Consider the following 19,305-nt stretch of genomic DNA (forward strand, 5'->3'; position numbering starts at 1 on the left):
TTTCATTATTTATTTATGCAACATGTTGGACATAACTGCAAGTATATAAACTACAAAAATATGAGGGGTGAAATACAAAAAATGAATTGCCAAGAGGCGCATAAATAAGAAAAAAATTGGTAACCACTGAAATAAACGAAAAATAAAATGGGCATATGAAAGTTTTAAATTGTTCTTAATATTCTTATTATTTTAAATTATATACAGCAGGCTTCGGATTTAACTGCTCGATCCAAGGCTTTTTCGAAGGCGACGCCCCCTTGACCCGGCCGCGCGTCTTGCTCCCGTGACAGTCCAAGTTCTCGAGCCACCTCAGGCCCGTACCATATGAACTGCGACTCTCGTATCGATAAATTTCCACATCACCCATGAGGTGCTATTGTCAATGTGTTTTGTTTTGTCAGTGGTATTCCCTGTAGGCCTACTCCACTGCGTCGCAAGATAATTTCAAGAAAATAAATTTGGAAGATAGCTTTTAATTATATTGTCAAAACTTGACGAACATTTAGAAAAACAAGATTTTCGCGCACGTTTAGATCTGTTTGATAGATCCAAAATATTGATGGAAAGGCTGGATGTTGCTATTTGCATAGCAGACGATAGCGAGACAAACTGCAATGAAAACGTGAAAACACGTGATGTGGAAATCTATCGATACGAGCCCTAATGCGCCACGCGCAGTTCATATGGTACGAGCCTGAGATGGCTCGAGAACTATGACTGTAACGGGGAGCGAGACGCGCGGTCGGGTCAAGGGGGCGTAACCTTCGAAAAAACCTCGGATCGAACAGTTAAATCCGAAGCTTGATATATAAACATCATAACATATTTTTAGAAAATGATGCAAGAACTATAAATATATACATTAAAGAATGATTTGATTTTTAGAATAGTAAAATTTAATAAATCGATTTTTAATTGAAATATTTATTTGTCGTTGTATGTTGTATATCATATAGTCTCAAAATATAATTCAACAACTTCAAAGTTACATCAAAATATTATATCTTTATTATTAATATAAATGGTATACAATATGTTACAAGTATATATACATATACATATATGTATGTAAGTGTATGTATATATATATACATATATATATATAATATAATATATATGTTCGTGTAAATTATATTTTTAAAGCTAGGTACATAGATGTTTGTGCAGTAAAATTCGAAACACTTTCCCTTGATATTTTTTCAATAATTCCACGTATTCGGACATTGGCCACGAAGCCTCGCTATAATTATATACCGTAACCACACTTAGAAAATGTAGAAGGTATAAGTGTAAATGTCAGAAAACAGTTAGAATACCGAAACGAATCGAAAATATATTATTGGTCATTGATTAATATCTATGTTCAAATCTCTTCAAGGCACATTTGAAATATAATCAGTATACTCATTTCCGTATTACAGAGGAATTTACTAACATTAGTTGCTCCTATCATTTTACTAACAGTATCTGGAGTTAGACTTCAGTGAACATAAAAAGGTGAGAAAGAAAAGGAGAGAGAAAAATCAATAGAAAAATATAAAATATTAAAAACTCCTTTAGCCAAAATCACAGACGAGTCCCTTACTTTCTCAAACAGAGCACAGAATCGCAATTTCATGGTCTTAATACTAAAATAATAGTTAGTCGATATAAATATTATAAATATACATTTATATATATATATATATGTAGTCTTATCAAATTACATACGTACATATACACATGCTTTCTGATACACAAAAACACTTACTAACAATAAAATTTACATTTTTTATACTTTCTCGTAAATTACATCATCACGTATGTATATATGTACGCACGTACAACGTATAAATAGTGGTCTTGCACATGTGTATAAATATATATACATATATTTATACATGTATATTTTTGATTATATCCTTTTTTGATATTCAGATCATGAAGGATATCTTTCATAATACTGCACCTATTTCTATGTACATAAAATGTTTACAGAACATAATGAAATATAGATTAAACTTATGCCGATGATAATAACAAAAATAGTAACAAGTGACTTTGCAATTATTACGTGTTATCATTACTACACATAGATATGATAAAATGCCCTGTTCAACGGCTTTATTTAAGATTCATGGCTCTATTAGTGTTACCTTTCAATTATGTTTATATAATTTTATAATTAGAAAAATTAGTTTACAAGATCCGACTCTTGCCTTTCCAACATCATCTTATATAATACACACTGACTAACATTCTTTTAGTATATATGTTCTTTTCTCTCTTCGTTCATTGATAATTTTTCCTAGTCAGGTCCTACTTCAAGAAAATATTCGTCTGTTTTTTATTAAAAGTTTCACAAATTTTCCAATGAACATTAATACATACGGGCATTTTTTCTTTAAATTATATATAATGGCTATCATTCATCTGCACTGCAGGTGTTCATCAACAAGTATAGAAACGTGTGACGCAATATTTTAATAATTACACGCAACGCAAAGTGAAAACTAGAATCTTCCTTCAGTATGTAATAGTAACAACATTATTCGTTAACAAACTATACAAAAAAAAAAAGGGAAACTGTCTCTCAGTGACCTTCTTCGCGGAATATTTATGTAACATAAAAGAAATATCTTCATATGTTTTGTTGCGAAATAATCTTTTAGCGGTCACGATATTAATATTTATATAAACAGCGGTTAACGATATGAATATTAACAGTAATAATGTGGTACAGTTTCGATCACTTGGAAACGTTATTATGTTTCAACAGCAATCAAAAGCAATTATTTCAATAATTATTCTAATAAAAAATTATATTAAAGAAATAAACGAATATAGTTTTGGCTTTGCACAGTGCAAGTTTGTATCGCGAACAACCGCTAAACATCGAAAAATATATCTTATGTATTAATTTTGGTAAGTTTTGTTCTGTAGGCGGCAACTGTTGCGAGACATGCCAGTGCTTCCAAATCCGGCGATGCACACCACGCTATTAATATTTGTATAGATAATTAAAATTTTTTGAGAATACACATTTAAAAATTATTATTAGAAGTATTATATATAAAATTCAAATGTTACGAAAATTAAACAAATAATCAATTTTGTACTCGTCAAATTGAAATTATTTGGCTTGTATAACTCTAAGTAATCGACAATAAAAATAATAGTCAACGAAGATAAAGTATAAAACATTATATGTATATATCTCACAGTGTGTTATTTTGAGTAAAATGAAATGTGTAGAAGTAAATAAACAAGATACTACTGCTTATCCTATACTTACGTTTATTAGATTCATCTGCTTCATTTTGTGTGGAATCACTTGTAGCGGCTGCATTACGCGTAATGCTCTGTTTCCGTGCTTTCCTTTTTTGACTTCCAACAAGGAGTGCTTTATCAGATTCTTCTGTACTTTCACGATCTGTTTGATTATTTGAAACATTTGCTTGACCATTAGCGTTACAATTGTTTTGATTTTTCTTGTTATTTGAAGTTGACATTAATTTCTGTACTATTTTTTTCTTTTTCGTACGTTGTTGTTTCTTCTTTTCCTGAAATTCTTCTAAACTTAAGGATGGTAACGCTTCAATTTTCTTTTCTAAATTAAAATCCCTACACAAGAAAATATCACATAAAAATAATATATATTCACCACAAATATATTTCCATTACAGAATATTTTGGCAAAAATATTATATTCAACTTACTCAGCTCGAAATCTTTTACGTGTGCTCCATGGTCCAAAATCTAATTCTCCTTCTGCGCCTTCGGTTTCTGTTTCTTCTGGTTTCGAAGCTTCAATATTTCCTTCAGCACTTTAAATGTAATTTTTATTTTTTTAGTTATGTTTATTTATAAATACATTTATATGAAAGAAAGAAAATACTGAATATAAGCAAAGAAATCTGTTTACCTTTCTACAAGATGTTCTAATTCTCCACGAGAACTATTTCCACCTTCACTACTCAAAGAATCAGTTTTTTCACTGACGTTCGATGAAATAGAATTTCTTCGTTCGTTTGAATGTCCATCGGTGCTAAGAGAAAAATTTGGTAAGATCGTTTGTAATAATGAGAATGAATTAGTATTTTACTTTGAATAGAACATTGAAATATTTACCTACGATTTCCAGTATGACGTTTTCGTTTAGGTTGTTGCCCTGATGTACCAATATTTTTCATTTGCTCTGCAAGGAACTTTTGATAGCGTAAGCCTTTGCATGTCCGTTCACTTCTAAAATTAGTTTCTTCTGAAGGCATATTTGTAGTTATAAAATTATTTATATCTATTTTCTCATCTTCTATATCCTAAAATCGAATATTAATATTGATTATGTAAATACTAATCTTAAATAAACGTGCCGACTATTTCAATCATGAAAATACAAGGAAAGAGCAAAGATTCTTACGTATTGTTGGTCATTGTTGTTTGATTCAGATTTTCTTTTTTTCTTTACATCAAAAAGATCTGCTTTGCATTCTCTCTTAAGATCAGGGGAAAAAGATGCATCTATATATTTCTTTTTAGGGGGTTTCGGAACTTCATTATCATCTTCAATCACAGAACCATTCATAGTTACTTGCTCGTCTATTATTTGCATTTTCTGAGGTGTGAACAGCGAACTGAGGCCACCAATTTGGGATTCATCTGCTAGTTTACCTGGCTGAATTGATTGTCCATCTCGCTTTTCAGCTTTTGAATAATCGGAAGACTCATTCTCGGACTTGATTTCTATAGGTTGCTCATTAGAACATGTTTCTGTTTTCTTATTTGTAGGCCTAGTATTCAAAGTACGTAGAGGAGGTGCTGGTAATTTGTACCATTTGAAATCAGGATTTGCATTCAAGAATGCATCTTTGTACTGAAAGATAATTAAATTAGAATTATTTTCTCTCATTCTAACTATAATTGATATGAATACAGAAAATTTTAAAAAATACATTCAATTCTGTACAAAAATTTATATAAAACAAATATCTAACAACACATTGAGATTTCATTATACATATATAATTATTTACCTCCTGTGCTAAATTTGTATATGAACGTTTTTGATCTGGATGAAGGGTGGCCCACCATTCACCAAGAACTCTTGTAACTGCTCGATTTTCTAAATGTGGGAAACCAGACCGCACAGAACCACGATGTCGTTTACAAAAAATAAGAAATGCATTCATAGGTCTCCTTGCATGGTGGGCTGGCTCTCTTAACTCCCGTGGTTCCTGATTATTAAATAAATTGCATGAAATAATCGAACAAACATGTACAAAAAAAAAAACAATGAATAAAACCAGTCAGATAAGATAATAAAAACAAATTCTGTAGTCCTAAAATATTTCCTATCATAACTCTAAGACTAATATACATATATATAATGTTAGGTGATACGTAATACATCGTATTATTTACGAAAAATTAATCACAATTAATAATAACATGTAAAATATGTATCATTAATGTTAGGGCCATAACATTATGTATACATATAGTTATGTTATAGCACTTGTGAAGCCTTAAAATTATATACCTTGACAGTTTCTAAGGTCACATATGCTTACATAGATATGCAATATGTAATGATAATCCATGAAAACCTATTACCTGTATCAGACAAAGTTTAAAGAAATCTAAATTTCTGCATAATTATTACTGCATTGTACTGTTGTTATCAATAAGTACCTATACCTTTCCTGGACATTACAGTAGGATCTTCTGTCAATGTTTTTTCAGTCATATTTTTATAACAAAGCATTTATCAATTGTGACTACCATAATATTTATAGCAAAGAATATTATATGTTTCTTCTAGCCTCACATCTTCAAACACATTGAATAAAATTATTTAAATAGTTCACTATTATGTAAACGTAAAACATATTATTTTTATAAAAAAAGAAGGAATATGCAATTATATACCATTGCTAATGCTTTATTGTTATGCGCACAATGAAATGATATAAGTTTCTTAAAATATCTCTTGGCCTAACTGTCGTTCTATTCACCTCCATGCTTAATTAAATGTTATTCAAGTAATCGCGAAATGTAAACGTGAATCAACGTATGAACAAGACGGCAATCGCCATACATACGTAATTCACATACATCGTGCATAAGGACAAAATAAAAGAAAAATAATAGTTTCGGTCGAGAACAGCCTTTTCGTTTTTCATTCTTATCATTCAATATTTTTACCTTCCTGATAAGCCAACTTTATTGCGAAATGCGACGTGCAGAAAATGCATTAATTTATATTTCGTGCAATATTATGAAATCGAATGTAAATTGCAGTATCATCTATAAACGGCCAGGGAAATAAAGGTATTTAATTGGATTACGTCGTTCATGAGTATGCACGAATGATTTTTATGAAAAAAAAAAGAAACAAACTATTTCGCGATAAATCTGTGATGAAAATCATGTCTATTTGTGGTGCAACGAGAAGAACGATTTACAAACGTTCGTTTCAGTCAAATTCAATGTCAAAAGAATCTTGAATTCCGAGTATTCTCTAAATACATATCTAGCGATTCAATCGACAACGATAGGATACCAATTAAAAATTGGTAGAAGCGACTAGTCGATCTTGTCGAAAGAAAAAAAGGCACACAGAGGTATCTGTCGTCATAGAAGGCATATGTTAATTTTCGTATTGTGTCTAATTACTTCGAGCGCACAAAGTCCAAATTATTTCAGCTATACGGTGCATCGTTTTATATATCTCAACTTATTTCAGTACAATAATCGTCGATCTAGAAATCTACGCGAAAAATGGTGGAGGAGGCATTATCAAAATTGTTAGGGTACATCGCCTGTCATACGTCGCAGCTTTCGTTAATGCTATTGTACATTGACTAGCTAGATCGCGCGATCCCTCGCAAATTTTGTACAAACTTTTAATAATTGTGACAAAAATTATCGAACATTTTGAGCGAACCGAACGTCAACGGAAATTCTGCATCGCATATTTTTCGCTGGATTTCATGACACCTTCCCGAACGTCTACTGACAGCTGCTTGTGCGAATGTAAATACTGCATACAGCAATCTATATGTCTTTCTATGCATCGATGATCTGGCAAATATTTGAATGAAGTAGAACGTCTCTTTAAACAATTCCTGTTCGCGCAAGACTCGAGCAATTTTTTGCAATCCACATTCCCTAATCCCCCTTGCTGTCAAATATTTATCAACGCAGAACTAAAGTCAGGACGACGTTGTTTCTTTTAGTATGACTAGTCCCCAAGATATCGCACGAATCTCATTTTTTGACTCGAAACCGTCACGAATGGATCGCACGTTCAACTGTTTTGATCGCGAAACTTGTCCTTCGATGATGTCATGAATCCAACATTCGGTGGAACATATTGCAAAGTTATTCGATATTCGAGAAAAATGCAATGTATTTCTCCCTACTCACCTTGCGTTGTTGCTCGTTGGCAGCCATTTCTGATTTCACTTGACAATTCACTCAGCGGCGCATAATAAAGATAAAGCTTCGGCACTGACTGCCCTCTCTTTTCCTCTATGTTTCGTTTTCTTTCTCTAGCTCTTTTCTGTGCACGAATTAACCTCTCCTTCTTGCGTACTATTTCTATCTTTCTCTTGCACCGATGCGTTCATCCACGATTGCTTCGTGCAACCCACGTGAAAGAAAATTTTCGCATAACTTCGTGTAATCTTTTTATTTCTTACCGTTTGATCACTAACTTCGAGAGAGCTTCAGGATACGTTGCGTTTAAGTCACTCGAACGACATTATTCGAACAATTTTCTGTTTGCAACTAAACATTCCCCGTGTAAACGTCACGAATCTACAAACGTCACTATCAAACCAGTCACGCGCCTGTTTTCACTCCGAGGAGGAGATTAACTTGTGACATCCAATGTATCTCGTGTTTCATCGATTTCATAGTAATTTTAAACCTTCTTCACGGGCATTGAATTCTTTCTTCATCTTATACGAATTCATAGAAGTAATAGAAAAGCAGTATATAATTGTCGTGCGCATTTTCAGTATTGTGCGCAATTTGTTCAAAAAAATATAAGATTCGCGCGCGTAACAGTACTACAGCGCCAGTAATCTTACTGTGCAAAATGTTACTGAAAGACATTTCATACAAATGAATATATTATTCTTAAAATTCTTGGAAAGAATAAATTCAAACTGTAATAATGTTTTTTAATAAAAATCGAATACGTAAAGCATAATCGGTCATGTAGAACGTTGATCCTTGTGTACAATTTTGATAGCAGTTTTAAATTTATTTACTAGATAATAGTGGTAGGATTGAATCGAATCTGTAATAAAAAAAGTGTTGAGGATGCAGTTGCCAATAAAATGCAGCGGATAAGCGCCATAAAATAACCAAAAGGAACTGAATAAGTGTGTAGCGTGTTATTCAGTGTTGTCGCAACATATAGGTTAGGATAATCTAACCTATCTACATGTACTACCTATGTACTTCTGTTTATTATAAAGTGTTTTAGCTGTAGAAAGGATTTACTTGTCGATATAGTGTAAAGTAATAACATTAATTAATGTTGTGATTATTTTCAGATTGTAGTGATTTATTAATATTATTAATTAACCGCCAAAAATGTGCAAATTAAAATAGAAATATAGAAATCTTATGACCAATTGTACATTTGCTAAGTAACTTTATACTTACTTCGTTTTTGAAATCGTTTTACATATTTGAAGAAGTTTAATTATCTCAGACACAATGGAGAAGTCTCAGAAAATGCCAAAAGTTGCTAAGGTACTTATGATTTCTATTATAACTATATATACAAAACATACATACTATTGTATAAACGAAGATCACTTTATAATAAAAAATTATTAAATTCATTACAGGTCAAGAATAAAGCACCTGCTGAAATTCAAATAACAGCAGAGCAGCTTTTACGGGAGGCTAAAGAGAGAGACCTTGAGATTTTACCTCCGGTAAGAATTTTGAGAAATGACAATAAAAAAAAACATCAGAAGAATCATTTGTAATATGATCATTACTGTTTATTTATAGCCACCGAAACAAAAAATTTCTGATCCTCACGAGTTAGCTGATTATCAACACAGAAAACGCAAAGCTTTCGAAGATAATATCCGTAAAAATCGTATGGTAATTTCAAATTGGATAAAATATGCTCAGTGGGAAGAAAGTCAAAAACAAATACAAAGAGCAAGGTGTGTTTGTGCACTTGATTTCTAGAGAGTTACACATATTGTATATCTTGTAACAAACTGTACATTTAAATTTTAGATCTATATATGAACGAGCGTTAGATGTTGATCATAGAAATATTACGTTATGGCTAAAATATACAGAGATGGAAATGCGAAATCGTCAAGTAAATCATGCAAGAAATTTATGGGACCGTGCTGTTACTATATTGCCCAGAGCAAATCAATTTTGGTATAAATATACTTATATGGAAGAGATGTTAGAGAATATTGCAGGTAACATTTTATTGTATTTCATATTGCAAAATGGCATAGCAACAAAAAATTTATCAAAAAAATGATTTATTTAGGAGCTCGTCAGGTATTCGAAAGATGGATGGAGTGGGAGCCTGATGAACAAGCTTGGCAAACCTACATTAAATTTGAATTGAGGTACAAGGAAATACAAAGAGCTAGACAAATTTATGAACGGTTTGTGATGGTTCATCCTGATGTTAAACATTGGATAAAGTATGCACGGTTTGAGGAATCTCATGGATTTATAAATGGAGCACGCAATGTTTATGAGAGAGCTATTAATTTTTATGGAGACGAAAGTTTAGATGAAAAATTGTTTATTGGGTTTGCGAAGTTTGAGGAAGGCCAAAGAGAAGTAAATATATATAAAACAAAATGATTCCATCCCAAGTTAAAATAAAATATTGTATTGTGTATTCTAAACATATTCTTTTATAGCATGATCGAGCCAGAGTAATTTACAAATACGCATTAGATCATATTCCAAAAGAGAAGACACAAGAAATTTATAAAGCATATACTATACATGAAAAGAAATATGGAGATCGTTCAGGTACTTTTTCTTTTGTCATAACAAAATTTTACAAGTAAGTTTTAAGACAAGTATGACTCTATGATTTCGCTATTGATAGGTATCGAGGACGTGATAGTAAGCAAAAGAAAATATCAATATGAGCAAGAAGTAAAAGAAAATCCTTCCAATTATGATGCTTGGTTTGACTATTTGAGATTAGTGGAATCTGAAGGAAATGTAGATGTTATTAGAGAAACTTATGAACGTGCTATAGCTAACGTGCCTCCAACTAAAGTAAGGATTAAACTCTTATCCGCTTTAACACTTTGTATGTTGCATATTAATACGGATAATATAAACTCAGCGCATTTATATGTTACACAGGAAAAACAGTTTTGGAGAAGATACATTTACCTTTGGATAAATTATGCTCTTTTCGAGGAACTCGATACTAAAGATATGGAAAGATGCCGACAGGTTTATAGGTAATTGATTTTTTTTTCTAAAAATGATGAGTGATTTACATAATTGTGATTTTTCAGGGCATGCTTGGAACTGATTCCCCATAAACATTTCACATTTTCTAAAATTTGGCTGCTTTATGCATACTTCGAAATACGACAAAAGAATTTACCAGCGGCTAGGAAAACATTGGTACAGATTTACCAGAATATAATAATCTTTCATTTTACGCAATTAATCTAACTTGTGAAGTATAAATGATTTAATTTGAAATTGTTTTAGGGTATGGCATTAGGAATTTGTCCTAGAGACAAATTGTATCGTGGATACATTGACCTGGAAATTCAATTGAGAGAATTTGATAGATGTAGAATTTTGTATCAAAAGTTCCTCGAATTTGGTCCAGAAAACTGCACTACATGGATGAAAGTATGTAAAACACAACTATCTAGTATTTAATTTAATTTTCAAAATCATAAATTGTGTGTTAAATTTTATTTCAACAGTTTGCGGAATTGGAAACACTATTAGGTGATGTAGAGCGCGCACGAGCTATTTATGAATTAGCTATAACACAACCAAGGTAAAAAGTTTAAAAATAACTAACCAGTGTTTCAGGTAAAGCTTTTGTTATACTTATGTATTATTGTTTTTAATATGTAGATTGGACATGCCAGAACTTTTATGGAAATCTTATATTGACTTCGAAATAGCGCAGGATGACACGGAAAATGCGAGACAATTATTTGAAAGATTACTAGAACGTACGCTTCACGTGAAAGTAAGAAATATACAGTTCCATATCGGCGCTCAATTTTTAATTGCATAATTGTGATATTTACCTTTTTTTCATCATTGAACGTGTATAGGTCTGGATTGCGTATGCCAAATTTGAATTGGCAAATTCTACAACAGAAGATGGTGTAGATAACGTTGTTTTGGCAAGAAGAATTTTTGAACGCGGAAATGACGCTCTTCGATCAAACGGAGATAAAGAAAGTAGGGCACTACTATTAGAAGCCTGGAGAGATTTTGAAAATGAGAAAGGAGATAACGAAACTCGAACTAAAATTATGGAAAAAATGCCCCGAAGAATTAAACGTAGACGACGTATTGTGGGAGAAGACGGGGTAAATAAATTTCGTATCTTCGTAGTATATTTTTTAAATAAAACATTGACATTGTTTTCGATTTTTAGAATGACGATGGCTGGGAAGAAGTATTCGATTTTGTTTTCCCAGAAGATGAGTCACAAAGACCTAATCTTAAATTCCTTGCATCTGCCAAGGCCTGGATGAAGCAAAAAGAACTCGGTGAAAAATATGAAACTAATTCGGGCATCAGTACCGCTCAATTAGAGACTAGCAGTTAGAACCCAACTGTACTTTTTTACTGTAAAAATTATCTAATACTCCTGTAAATAAATTAATATTTTCTTTTTCTATGAATAAATAAACACGCCTTGAACTTTAAAAAAAAATTATATTTAGAAAATTTTACAGTATAACCAGTATTTATGACACCGTATTTGCTTTGTTATACATAATATTTGTACTTGGAACTTTTACATACCAATAATAAAATGAATCGTATATAATGAATTTCAAACAAAAATCAGTAAAGTAAAATACAAATGTTACAATGATTAATAGCTTTGTTATTATTACATGTTCGTAATATTTTGTTATTGACTTGCTGATGAAAATGTAACCTTAATATGTTCATTCTTGAAGTTTTTTCCATCACTGCAAACATCGCATACTTAAGTGAAAAGTATTTGGTTTTTGGCAGTTTGTATTACATGTATTTGTCACTACAATGAATACATTTATTAAAACGATTCAGTGTGAACAATGAACAAATTAATCAACAACAGTATAAGGAAGTAAAAAAATAAGAAAAAAAATGTACAAAAGAAATAAATATTATTTATTGCAAAACGGAGATCTGATACAACAACTGAAACAACAGCTATCTTTGAATATGTATGAATGGAGCATGTTCTATTGTAAAAAAAAGGTGTATTATTTCTTCAAACAATACCTCTTTGTACTTGATAGAATATAGTGAACTGGGATATCAATTTCATAGTTATCCGTTCTCTTAATTTACCTGCTGTTTTTATATTTTATTTCATTGTTTTTGTAGAACATTTCTTTTTTTCGTCACTTTCAAAACCAGAATCTAGATCATCGCTTAGACATTTTTTTAATGAGTAGCTTTTAGAAATTTGTTGTGCATCCGTTTGTTGTACTAACAATTTTCTAATGCATCCTATTAACTGTTCAAAAAAGTTTGGATAGCCTACATATCCAGGAAATACGTTTACATCTATAATTGCGTATCTTCCAGTGTGATTTTCAATAACAACATCAACACCGATCAAAAGGAGTCCAAAGAGTTCTGTAATTTTTTTTACAATTTTCTCTAACGTTTCCTGTTTTGGTTTTACTGTTAATGGAATGTTTTCTTCTGATAAGATTGACCATTTGGATTGAGAACCACTTTTAAATATATTAAGCGAGTTGAAAAATATAGTATTTAAAGAAGTACAGTCTTCTTCATAGAAATTCTTGAAACTGGGTCTCTCGTCTACGTGAATATGTTCACGGACTATGTATATTTTGTAAACAATTGCATTGTGGTTGATAAACTCTTGTGCTACGCAAGGTGGTTGACAATTGTTCAAACCTTCCTCATTGAAAATTACCATCATCTGAAATTTGAAATTGAAATTGAAATTGATACGCATTCAGTATTAGAAGTGCAGTTTTTCATAAAGAATAACATACTCACTTTATGTGCATCACTAGAACCCTGAGCGATAAGTGGTTTGCAGATTACTGGGAACTTAATATTTGCCTTTTTCAACAGTGATATATTTTCAACAGTATCTTTGCTTTTAATTTCTACGAACTTTGGAGTAAATACATCTAAAAAATAAAAGCACAAAATTAATTAAGTTCACAATTTAGGTATTCAATTAATGAACTTCTTGACAACTAGTTAAAACACATATTGTTCAATTTACCATTAAATTGTACATGTTCTTGTATGAGTTCATAGTATTTATAACGATTTATTAAAATCTTAATATTGTCCAAGGGATCAATAACTATTATTTTAGGGTGTCGACAGAAGTATTCCTCAATTTTTGAAATAATTGCTTTGGCCTGCAACAAAAAGAAATGGTTATACAAGTTCCAATTAGAAATTCAAAGAATTTTATCATACATTTTGATCACCATTTTCTGCATGCGCTAGTTTATGTGTCAATTTATGTATAAAAACATGAAATGGTCCCTGAGATTCTAGATCAGAATTTATGTCAATCTGAAAGCAATACATTAGTTCAAGAATATATTGTTAGTTGTAATGCAAATATTTTTTCTTCATAAAGCTGATTAGTTGTGTATGAAGTTACAATCATTTGATAGTAATAGAGCATAGATAAAATTTAATTACCATTTTTAATTGAAACCCTTCGGCTTCACACAAATTATAAAAATGATTCCAATTGAACTTCTGTCGCTTTTTCTCGGATATCCAATAACCGATGACATATTTTTCGCACATTTTCTTTTCCATTTACTGTTCCCTTACGACGAATAAAGTATTTATCCATTAATGAGAATACAATACATTGTTTTAACAGTCACCTTACGTGAAATATATTAATTGCGTTTTCTACAAGACTCTTCCTTGAATAAGTAATGTCATATTTTCGTTGAAATATGAGGTTATGTCTGTGACATTTAAAAAAAAATCATCTGTCACGGTACTATTACGTTCTTCCAATTCTTAACTATCTCACGTTCCTTATTTATAGAATGTGCATTTTTCTATATTTAAACTTGAAGCACAAACACTATTCGTACGATTTTCGTCCATACATGCGATAAACGATCATAGGTTAGCAAGATAACAGTGATGGCCACAATCTATAGAGTTATTATTTTTTCTCAAACATACATACTTTCTTCGTTTACCGGTATATGTTACAAACACTTCGAACAACAAATTTATTTACAATGTATCGGTGCAGCTATTAATCATCTTCTCCTGTTTATGTGGAAGCACGAGTACGTCACCGTCGTTGCATCTTCAAGTGGAATACGTAGGTAAAGTAATTGCGGCGTACTCGTCAACGCACTTTTCGTCAAAGCAGCAACTTCAAATTTCCCCCATACTTTGTACCAACGACTAAAAATATAAAAATGTACTACGAGTATGAACACAGTATCTAATTATTTATAATTTACAATTATTTTTGAAATACAAAAGTTAAATAGAAATTTATTTATCTAAATGCATAGCGACAATCTTATCGTATCTTCATTGGGTTTTTACTTTGTTACGTTTAACGAATCTGATACGATTAATAAATACGTATTTCTAGAAATCTATGTCTGGTATTTCAAATCCAACGTTTTCGAACAATGTTATAATTACAAGAATTACTGCTGGAGAAGTTGTACTCACTTTCGAGGACTCGCTCCACAAAGACAACGTCTCTTTCGTGACGAAAACTGAAATGATATTCTCCTGTTCGTCGGTATTTAACATTTTAATTTCACCCAGGGAACAGGAACCGGAACTCGGCATGAACAATTCGCCCTCGGAGCGGGAAGTGTCCGAAGAGACTGTTTCAATCTGATATTATGAAATGTGTTACATAAAGAATTTTTTACATGTAAACCATTATGAAAAAAAAGACAAGAAAAAATGTCTTACCTTCGTTGAGACTGTTGCAGGCATATCTTCGGATGTCCTAAAATAAATAAAACGGGGAAATTATGGAATGAATATATGAGAAAGAAATTTCAATCGTAGTTTGATATATAAAATTACATTAATATATGTTTTAATCTAAAATAGGGTAAGGAAGCCAGTTACGGTTACAGTTATGCTTTAAAAATAAGTGTAATTAATATAAGCACAGTAATTGCGTTTTTTACCCTTCTGTTTTTCATTCAATTGTATTTAGATTAGTTATGATTCGTAAAGTTTAAACAGTATTGTTTTGAATATTTTCTTTGAACATTTTTTTAACGCAATAATTTACTGGTCTAATTAATAAAACAATCCGGAATGGATGAATATAAGGATAACGAAAAGAGAATAGTTTCTGCACCTAATATCCTGCTGGACCAGAGTCGAATAATTCGTGGCGTGCGTGGAATGTAAGAGTTGTTCACGCATCTCGTCGTACAAGCGTGAAAGAATCGTTTCTTTTTGAAACATGCGACAGTGAGAACGTGTTTCGTTATTTATTTCCCTAAATTGATCGCTGCCCTTTATCTCGCTGGTTGACTCCATGTTTAATACTTTCGGCTCGCTTCTCGAGGAGGATTGAAGAGACACGCAATCGAGCAAAGAATCGGCAGATGTCCTTCGAACATTGTCATTACATTCTACCGAACTCTTCGATTTAGCCTGGTCCAAACGCGACTCGATTTTCTCATCTTCAACTACGGGATTCGGTTTACTCGAGGAATGATCGTTCGATGAATCGTTTGGCCGCGTACTTCCGGTCCCTTCGCTTTCCGCCGATGAATTATTCACCGATGAATTACATATATTTTCATCGGTTTTGTTCTCGTCCGTTCTCTTGTCGGCAACGCTCGAAACGTTCCTCGAGGCAGCTAAACTTCCATTATTACTTCCTTTCTGCTCCAAATATTCGCAGCTTTTTGCATCGTTATTTTTCCCATTTCCGTTCGAAGTACTATTACGTCTCACGCTTGAAAGTTCTCTCAACGATTCAACGTCCGAATCAATTTTTCTCGGCCCCACGGTCGAGCTTTTTTGCTTCAAGCACGATGCTGTTTGTTCGGAGCTCGAAGGTCGACTCACGGGCTTATCGACGAAGTTAATATTTTCACGAGCGGATTTATCGTTAGCATTTTCCTCGGTAATCCTTTCCTCGATTTCGACGATTTCCGTTGCGTCAGCTTGGAAAACCGAGCATTCCTTCTCGGATTCGTTGTCAGTTCTCAAGCGCGCGGTGTCCATCTCGTGAACGTTCGATTCAACATTGTTCGCGGACGGATTCTCCGTTATCAGGAGCTCGAGATTCTGCGGCGAACCGGTCGCGCCGTTCTGAAAATGCTGCAGCAAGTTCTTCACCAATATTGGTATCATTTCGTCGACATTGAACGCGTTTTTTAACGTTTCTTCGAAGCCCACTTTTGACTCCGTTCGTTTCCCTTCGACGTCTTGCACGAACGCCGCGTTCGATCGCGGACTCGAAACTTCGGCAATGTTGTTATCCGCAACTCTCGAAATCGTTTTGTTTTTATCCCGATCGACGCTCTGCAAGTCCGCGCTCGAGAACGAAGGGTTCACAGAGGACGTCAAGCTCGAGCTTTCGTCTCTCGCCGGAAAAACGATGGCGTCTCGTGGACGAGACACTTTGAAAAAATTTGCACACGTTTCCTCGACGTGCCTTAAAATTTTATCGCTGTCGCTTTCTGTCAATCTTCTCTCCTCTGTCGACAATGTTCTCGAATCGGCGTCCGACCGTCTTCTTGTAACTCTCGAGTCGACTCGTGACGGTGTTTTGTACACGTTTTTCGGGAGGATACGTTTATTTTCTGAATTGTTATCCAGCTTGTTGCGCCGAGTCGAGTTTAATTGCGCAGGTCTCGTGTTTTTAGATCGGTGTGCTTCATTTGTATGTTTGTTTGTAACAGCTCTGTAATCCCTAATCGAATCTTTGCCATTTGCGTTTCGTTTACTTTGTACGTAACGACAAGAATTTCTCTTTGGCATCTCAATCTTTTTTCGGTTCAGTCGGGTCGGTTTTGGGGACTCGTTACTCTCCGAGAGTTCGCCATTTTGCAAAAATTCTTTAAATTCTGGCCGCGATACATGTTTGTCGATTGTTTTATTATATTCGTGACCCCTAATCGAATCTTCGCCGTTTGGTACCTCAACCTTCTTCCGGTCCAGTCGTGTCGGTTTTGGGGACTCGTTGCTCTCCGAGATTTCGCCATTTTGCAAAAATTCTTTGAGTTCTGGCCGCGATAAATATCTGTCGATTGTTCTTATCGATCGTGAAGCATCGTCGATGGTCTTATTATAAGCTAGCAGTACATTGTCTAATTCGTCGATGGACGGATAATACAACTCGTCATCATCCTCATGACCGGAACCTTCACCGGAAGTATCTATAGTCGAGGATCCAAAAAGACTAGAATCTTCTACACTTTGTTCATTCTGATTACAATATTTACGACGATGACTCGCGAAACGTCGATCGATGATTTCACTATGTTCGTAGTCACGATCCTCTTTGTCGCGAGCTTCCTTTTTCTTCTTATCATGCAGTGGCAGAAGGTCCTGGCTCCTTTCAATTTCATCAAAATTTTCTTTCAAAATACTTTCGTCGTCGGATTCGACAGATATCTTTGCATCTCGTTGCAAAAACCTTCCTTCGCCATTTTTTTCTCCGGGTGAGGATAGTTCCGTGTCTTCTTGAACCACTTCGTTGAAACGCACTTGCTTCTGGTCACTTTTGGCATTCGAAGTAGCCTCCGTTGTTCCGTCCTCCGTCCGTCGCTCGATCGTCTCGATTTCCACTTGGACTTCCCGATCTTCCGATTTTCGGTGGCCGAGACCATCAGCGACATCCGCCGGTGACACCGATTTGTGACTTTCTTTGCTCTCCCCGCTGATCCCCGCTGTTTCCTTCTCCTCGTCAGCATGTAACAAATTTCCCGAAGATGTTCCTTTCGAACTGCGCGAGGACTCGGGGCTAGTTTCGATTTCGTTCGCAGCCTTTCCGTTCTTCTTCCTCTGGGTTTCACTCGATCTTTTGTTGCTCGCGGCGTCCTTAGGCTCTTCGAATATTTTCACAAACTTCTCTTTACGAACCTGACTCTTAGCGCAACCGCCGTGGGAAACTATGTAGGTTCCAACGTTGGCGTTCTCTCGGATGAAAGACGGATCGGGCGATATATGAATGCTCCCCAAATTTTGAGCCGTCAAATGCCTTTCGATGTTCACCGGTGGACACGTTTGAACGGAAAAAGTGTTCGTCTTCGCGTTTCTTTCGTTGCTTGGTATCTCGCTGGGATCCTCGGCCCTCCCTTTGTTTTGTGTATCCGCGGTCGAAATTCCTAGATCATGGATTCCAAACGGGCCGCACCGCGGGAATTCCTTGTGGCGGTCCTCGAATGTTTTGAATCTCGCCGCGGAGAAATCGATGATTCTCTTCGGTTTATCCGGAACCCTTCTTTCGTATGATATCCCTTCGTTCTTCGGGCCCCTGTTATTTACGTCAATCCAGCCGTTCGCCTCTTGAAATTTATGTGCTACGCGCTCACGGACATACAATAGTTGATCATTTTCGTCGTCTAAGGATATCTCATTCGAATACCTGCAAAGAATTGAACGTTATTCGAATTCCCAGCTTGTTAAGTGTATGAAACGTCTGGCAATTGGATTATAGATATGGTGAGGGACCCAATTACGATGGACGATGCCAATTACTGTGCCTATTTTGCTTATACTTATTTTTAAATCATAATGAATATTAAAGAAGAGCTTTATTAATAATTACGCTTTAAAAATAAGTATAATTAGTATAGACACAGTAATTGGCACGCCTTGCCCTTTTTGAACAAGAACTCACGCGTTTACAGGCATTTTCAAACCGCTGCAATCAGCGACCATGTTAATTGCTTTGATTTGGATCTGCGCATCCTTCACCAATCTGTCTACGTCCTCGAGCGCTGCCGATGTTTCCGGACTGAGAACCGGGGAGACCGGAAGTATCGCGGTGGATCTTTTAGTATCCGGCTGTAACAAGGCTAGAAATTCTCAGCAACAATCTTCATTGTAAACTCAAGT

At 34.1% G+C, this 19,305-nt stretch overlaps 4 protein-coding genes across 9 annotated transcripts in view; 1 reads left to right on the forward strand and 3 right to left on the reverse strand.

Annotated features, from left to right (window-relative positions):
• Positions 1-988: 988 nt before the first annotated feature.
• Bbx (bobby sox) lies at positions 989-7,758 on the reverse strand. 2 transcript variants are annotated; one of them, XM_076805590.1, is made up of 8 exons: positions 7,411-7,758; positions 5,016-5,216; positions 4,403-4,855; positions 4,114-4,301; positions 3,908-4,030; positions 3,702-3,809; positions 3,278-3,606; positions 989-2,980 (listed from the first exon to the last, which is right to left on the reverse strand). In XM_076805590.1, exons 1-8 carry the CDS (start codon positions 7,435-7,437, stop codon positions 2,892-2,894), a joined length of 1,518 nt encoding a protein of 505 aa, XP_076661705.1. In that variant the 5' UTR covers positions 7,438-7,758; the 3' UTR covers positions 989-2,891. The 2 variants fall into 2 exon arrangements, with proteins under 2 accessions (XP_076661705.1, XP_076661706.1); XM_076805591.1 differs by lacking the exon at positions 7,411-7,758 and adding an exon at positions 6,187-6,205.
• A 60-nt stretch (positions 7,759-7,818) lies between these two features.
• Positions 7,819-11,833, forward strand: Crn (pre-mRNA splicing factor crn). Of its 3 annotated transcripts, XM_076805580.1 has the most exons (16): positions 7,826-7,903; positions 8,265-8,413; positions 8,550-8,751; positions 8,850-8,939; positions 9,019-9,179; positions 9,256-9,452; positions 9,527-9,828; positions 9,912-10,026; positions 10,106-10,281; positions 10,372-10,472; positions 10,530-10,641; positions 10,732-10,878; positions 10,956-11,032; positions 11,113-11,230; positions 11,319-11,579; positions 11,648-11,833. In XM_076805580.1, exons 3-16 carry the CDS (start codon positions 8,716-8,718, stop codon positions 11,819-11,821), a joined length of 2,067 nt encoding a protein of 688 aa, XP_076661695.1. In that variant the 5' UTR covers positions 7,826-7,903; positions 8,265-8,413; positions 8,550-8,715; the 3' UTR covers positions 11,822-11,833. The 3 variants fall into 3 exon arrangements, with proteins under 3 accessions (XP_076661697.1, XP_076661695.1, XP_076661694.1); XM_076805582.1 differs by lacking the exon at positions 8,265-8,413 and having other exon boundaries at positions 7,819-7,903; XM_076805579.1 differs by lacking the exon at positions 7,826-7,903 and having other exon boundaries at positions 7,954-8,413.
• Positions 11,834-11,911: 78 nt separating this feature from the next.
• On the reverse strand, positions 11,912-14,602 carry LOC143365431 (inositol-tetrakisphosphate 1-kinase). 3 transcript variants are annotated; one of them, XM_076805599.1, is made up of 6 exons: positions 14,426-14,601; positions 13,915-14,047; positions 13,684-13,782; positions 13,481-13,622; positions 13,246-13,382; positions 11,912-13,165 (listed from the first exon to the last, which is right to left on the reverse strand). In XM_076805599.1, the coding sequence occupies exons 2-6, from the start codon at positions 14,035-14,037 to the stop codon at positions 12,578-12,580; spliced, it is 1,089 nt and encodes a 362-aa protein (XP_076661714.1). In that variant the 5' UTR covers positions 14,038-14,047; positions 14,426-14,601; the 3' UTR covers positions 11,912-12,577. The 3 variants fall into 3 exon arrangements, with proteins under 3 accessions (XP_076661714.1, XP_076661716.1, XP_076661715.1); XM_076805601.1 differs by lacking the exon at positions 14,426-14,601 and having other exon boundaries at positions 13,695-13,782; XM_076805600.1 differs by lacking the exon at positions 13,684-13,782 and having other exon boundaries at positions 13,915-14,602.
• LOC143365416 (uncharacterized) overlaps positions 14,511-19,305 on the reverse strand; it is a 57,170-nt gene continuing 52,375 nt past the window's right edge. The window contains exons 4-8 of the mRNA XM_076805575.1: positions 19,088-19,254; positions 15,584-18,832; positions 15,184-15,220; positions 14,932-15,102; positions 14,511-14,652 (exon numbers count right to left, since the gene is read on the reverse strand). Coding sequence (XP_076661690.1) covers positions 14,623-14,652; positions 14,932-15,102; positions 15,184-15,220; positions 15,584-18,832; positions 19,088-19,254 — 3,654 coding nt within the window. The 3' untranslated portion in view covers positions 14,511-14,622. The remainder of the gene's footprint in view (positions 14,653-14,931; positions 15,103-15,183; positions 15,221-15,583; positions 18,833-19,087; positions 19,255-19,305) is intronic.

Source organism: Halictus rubicundus, chromosome 2, assembly GCF_050948215.1.
Source record: "Halictus rubicundus isolate RS-2024b chromosome 2, iyHalRubi1_principal, whole genome shotgun sequence".
In the NCBI taxonomy this organism is placed as follows: Eukaryota; Metazoa; Arthropoda; class Insecta; order Hymenoptera; family Halictidae; genus Halictus; species Halictus rubicundus.

Coding starts and splice junctions, on each gene's coding strand:
- LOC143365431 (XM_076805599.1), bottom strand. CDS start 14,037: ATGGAAAAGAAAATGTGCGAAAAATATGTCATCGGTTATTGGATATCC. Junction 13,783..13,914: donor AAGGGTTTCAATTAAAAATG/GTAATTAAATTT, acceptor TATTGCTTTCAG/ATTGACATAAATTCTGATCT. Junction 13,383..13,480: donor AGAACATGTACAATTTAATG/GTAAATTGAACA, acceptor TTTATTTTTTAG/ATGTATTTACTCCAAAGTTC.
- Crn (XM_076805582.1), top strand. CDS start 8,716: ATGGAGAAGTCTCAGAAAATGCCAAAAGTTGCTAAG. Junction 8,752..8,849: donor AAATGCCAAAAGTTGCTAAG/GTACTTATGATT, acceptor AATTCATTACAG/GTCAAGAATAAAGCACCTGC. Junction 10,473..10,529: donor AGATGCCGACAGGTTTATAG/GTAATTGATTTT, acceptor GTGATTTTTCAG/GGCATGCTTGGAACTGATTC.
- Bbx (XM_076805590.1), bottom strand. CDS start 7,437: ATGGCTGCCAACGAGCAACAACGCAAG. Junction 4,856..5,015: donor ATACAAATTTAGCACAGGAG/GTAAATAATTAT, acceptor ATTATCTTTCAG/TACAAAGATGCATTCTTGAA. Junction 3,810..3,907: donor TTAGAACATCTTGTAGAAAG/GTAAACAGATTT, acceptor TTACATTTAAAG/TGCTGAAGGAAATATTGAAG.